General features: G+C 41.6%; 1 protein-coding gene across 1 annotated transcript; it reads left to right on the forward strand.

Annotated features, from left to right (window-relative positions):
* The first annotated feature begins 202 nt into the window (after positions 1–202).
* Positions 203–2088, forward strand: LOC130729578 (F-box/LRR-repeat protein 3). The gene has a single exon (XM_057581374.1). The coding sequence runs from the start codon at positions 440–442 to the stop codon at positions 1868–1870; it is 1431 nt and encodes a 476-aa protein (XP_057437357.1). The 5' UTR covers positions 203–439; the 3' UTR covers positions 1871–2088.
* Positions 2089–2962: the final 874 nt, after the last annotated feature.

The following is a 2962-nucleotide window of genomic DNA, read 5'->3' on the forward strand; positions in this document are numbered from 1 at the left end:
TTATTTCACCTAAGCTTTCTCATCGGTCATTTGGATAAAACCTATTTTATTCATTAACTCCCCATAATTTCCAATAAAACCATCCTCATTAGTTTTTTTTTGAAGTCTCATTAGTTAAAATAACCAATCGTGCTTGGTGTGCTATAATGTCCTCGTGCCATATAGCATTACATTACTAATTGCTTAATCAAGAACCATCCCCATATTGCAATTTGCAACACAAATCAAATCCCAAACAATGGACGTGGCTTACACGTCCATGACACCTGCGACTGAGACTCCAAGTCTCCAATCAAGCAAGGTGCTCCTTTCAAACTCACTTTCTCTTCTCACCTAACCACCTTCCTCTCTCCTCAACAAAAACCCAACACACACACACACACACACACAGAATCATCATCATCATCAGCAACAACAGAACCACAACCTTAAACAAAACATGGACAACGTTCTCTGTGATGAACTCTTACAAGAAATTTTCCAAAAACTCCCTTCATCATCATCATCATCCTCATCCCTTGTTTCCAAGCGGTGGCTCCACCTCTTCCGTTCCTCCAGAACCACCCTCTCTCTCCGTATCACCCCTCACCTCTCTCTCACTCTCATCTCTTCCCTCACCTCTTTCCTCACCCACCACACTTCTCTCTCTTCCCTCTCTCTCACCCTCTCCCCTGACCCCACCACCACCACCACCTTCACCCTCTCACCTCTTCTCCTCTCCGCTGTTTCCTCTTGCTGTTCCCAGCTTCGTGCTCTCAGATTCTTAACCGGCCCTGTTTCTCTTCGTTCCATCAATTCGCTTGCCAATTCTTGTACCCATTTGAGCTCTCTGTGTATTAGTCTCTCCAGGCCAATTTTTCTCAGGTGGGTGTTGGAATTTCCCTGCTTGAAAGATTTGTCAATTGTTCTCTGCTCCGGTGATGAAAATGGAAGCTCCCATGAAGATGAGGTGAATGGGCAATTTGGGGTGTGGGAGAGTGATGATGTTGATGCTGAATTGGGGTTGGAGAGTCTCTGCTTTGTGGGTATCCGTGGTGATGATTGGGGTTTGGGTTGGTTGTGGAAAAGTTGCAGGAAGCTGAAGAAATTGAGGCTTCAAAGTTGTCAAGGGATTGGTGGGTCTTACTCTTGTTTTGTTCAGTGCCTGCAAGGTGTTCGAGAAATTGAGCTCAGAACTTGCAGGAGTGTGGTTGATGGGGTTCTGTTGAAACTTGCAGAAAACTCTCACTCTTTGAATTCTCTGTTGGTTCATGATGGAGGTAGCAGGGAGGGTTTGCTTCACTTTTTTTCTCAGTGCAGGTCTAATCTGCAGAGGCTTGATCTTCGTTTACCTTTGGACCTTGATAACAATCATCTTTCGGCTGTGGCGGTTAATTTTAGAAACCTCTCGAGTCTCAGGCTTCAGAGTTGTTGTCTTGTCACTGGGGAAGGCTTGAAGGCGATAGCGATAGCGACGAGTAACGGGCTTGAAGAATTGGCGCTGATAAACTGCGATGTGGTTGAAAGAGAACCTGGATTGCTTGCCACTTTGGGGCAGCATTTGAGGCAATTGAGGAAACTAGACTTGTCACACAATGAAATGTTGCTTGATAAAGAGCTCATTTCGATGTTGGTTTCTTGCGTGAATTTGATTGATTTGAGGCTAAGAGGGTGTAAAGGAATCACTAGTGCTGCCATGGTTTCTATGCTCAGGAGCTGCAAACGCTTGGAAAATGTAGATATGATGCAGTGTTTGGGCATAGAATCTGAGGCTATTGAACTGTTTGTTAAGAACTCTTCTCGTTTGAGAAGGATGGAGGTTGAGGAAAGCAAGCTTTCTGATGCTGCAAAAATGTGGGCATCAAATAAATTCATTGAAGTTGTTGTTTAATTGGCTTGATGGCTGTTGAAATAAGCAAGTGTACATTTTTAAAGTGACAAATAAACAGGTATACATACATCACACTCCTGAATCGGTGAATTCTGATCACCGTATTTATTGTATTCATGTTTCTGTAATTTATGTTGGGGATATGAATTTCTTCACTTCTCAGTGCATGTTCATATCAATTGTGTAACTTTTAATCCCATTTTCTGGTTTCAAATAAAGCATGTGTCTTTATTGACCAAACTGAGATAATTCAACATAGACTCTACATGCCCATTCTGAGTTGCTTTTGTATGTGGTTCAATATTGTGACAATTTGACAAGTATGTGTGCATACAATTGAACTATGATATGCTTCATTTAGGTGTACCACAAAAGGTTGAGGGATTGTGTGGTCCACCAAAATGTCTCAAAAAATGATTGTTGGACCCCACAAAATGTGGCGACACTAGTAATTTGTGGCAAGACACTTAGAATTTGCGGCGGTTTCTAACTGTCACAAACTGCAGTGTTATCTTTTTTCAAAAATATAAAGTGTCGCCGATGACACCACAAAATTGGTGTATGGGGATCGCGATCTAAATTGTCTTTCTTGAACACGATTAAGGATTCTTGAACACGATTAAGGATGTGACTTGTGGAAACCTAGCCCACTAGCATTTCCATGAGGATCCTACCAGATGGGTGGTGGCATCATAAGGTGAGGGTGTAACTTTAACTTACTTGGGATGGTAAATTCCAACTATAATTTATTGAGGAATGGGGGATCCAGCAGTTAAGTAAGTTGAACTATGCTTTTTGATGGGGGGAGGATTTGACATGCTACGGTGAGAGTGATTTGAGAAAATAACTTGCACGAAAGTGTAACGGGGAAGTATATGGATATTAAATGTATTAGCTTTGTGGTCTATGTTATGGTTGGTTTTAAGAATATTGTAGAGGGAAAAAAGACGAAGAAAATGACATAATTTTAGCCTGCATTGCATTCCACAGCTAAGCTAAAGCGAGTTGAATGGTTCAAAGAAGAGCTTAATAAACTTTAAATATCTCAATTTGCTTTGTTTAGTCATTATTGGAGGTTGGTTGGTCTAAGCG

Source organism: Lotus japonicus, chromosome 1 (assembly GCF_012489685.1).
Source record: "Lotus japonicus ecotype B-129 chromosome 1, LjGifu_v1.2".
In the NCBI taxonomy this organism is placed as follows: domain Eukaryota; kingdom Viridiplantae; phylum Streptophyta; class Magnoliopsida; order Fabales; family Fabaceae; genus Lotus; species Lotus japonicus.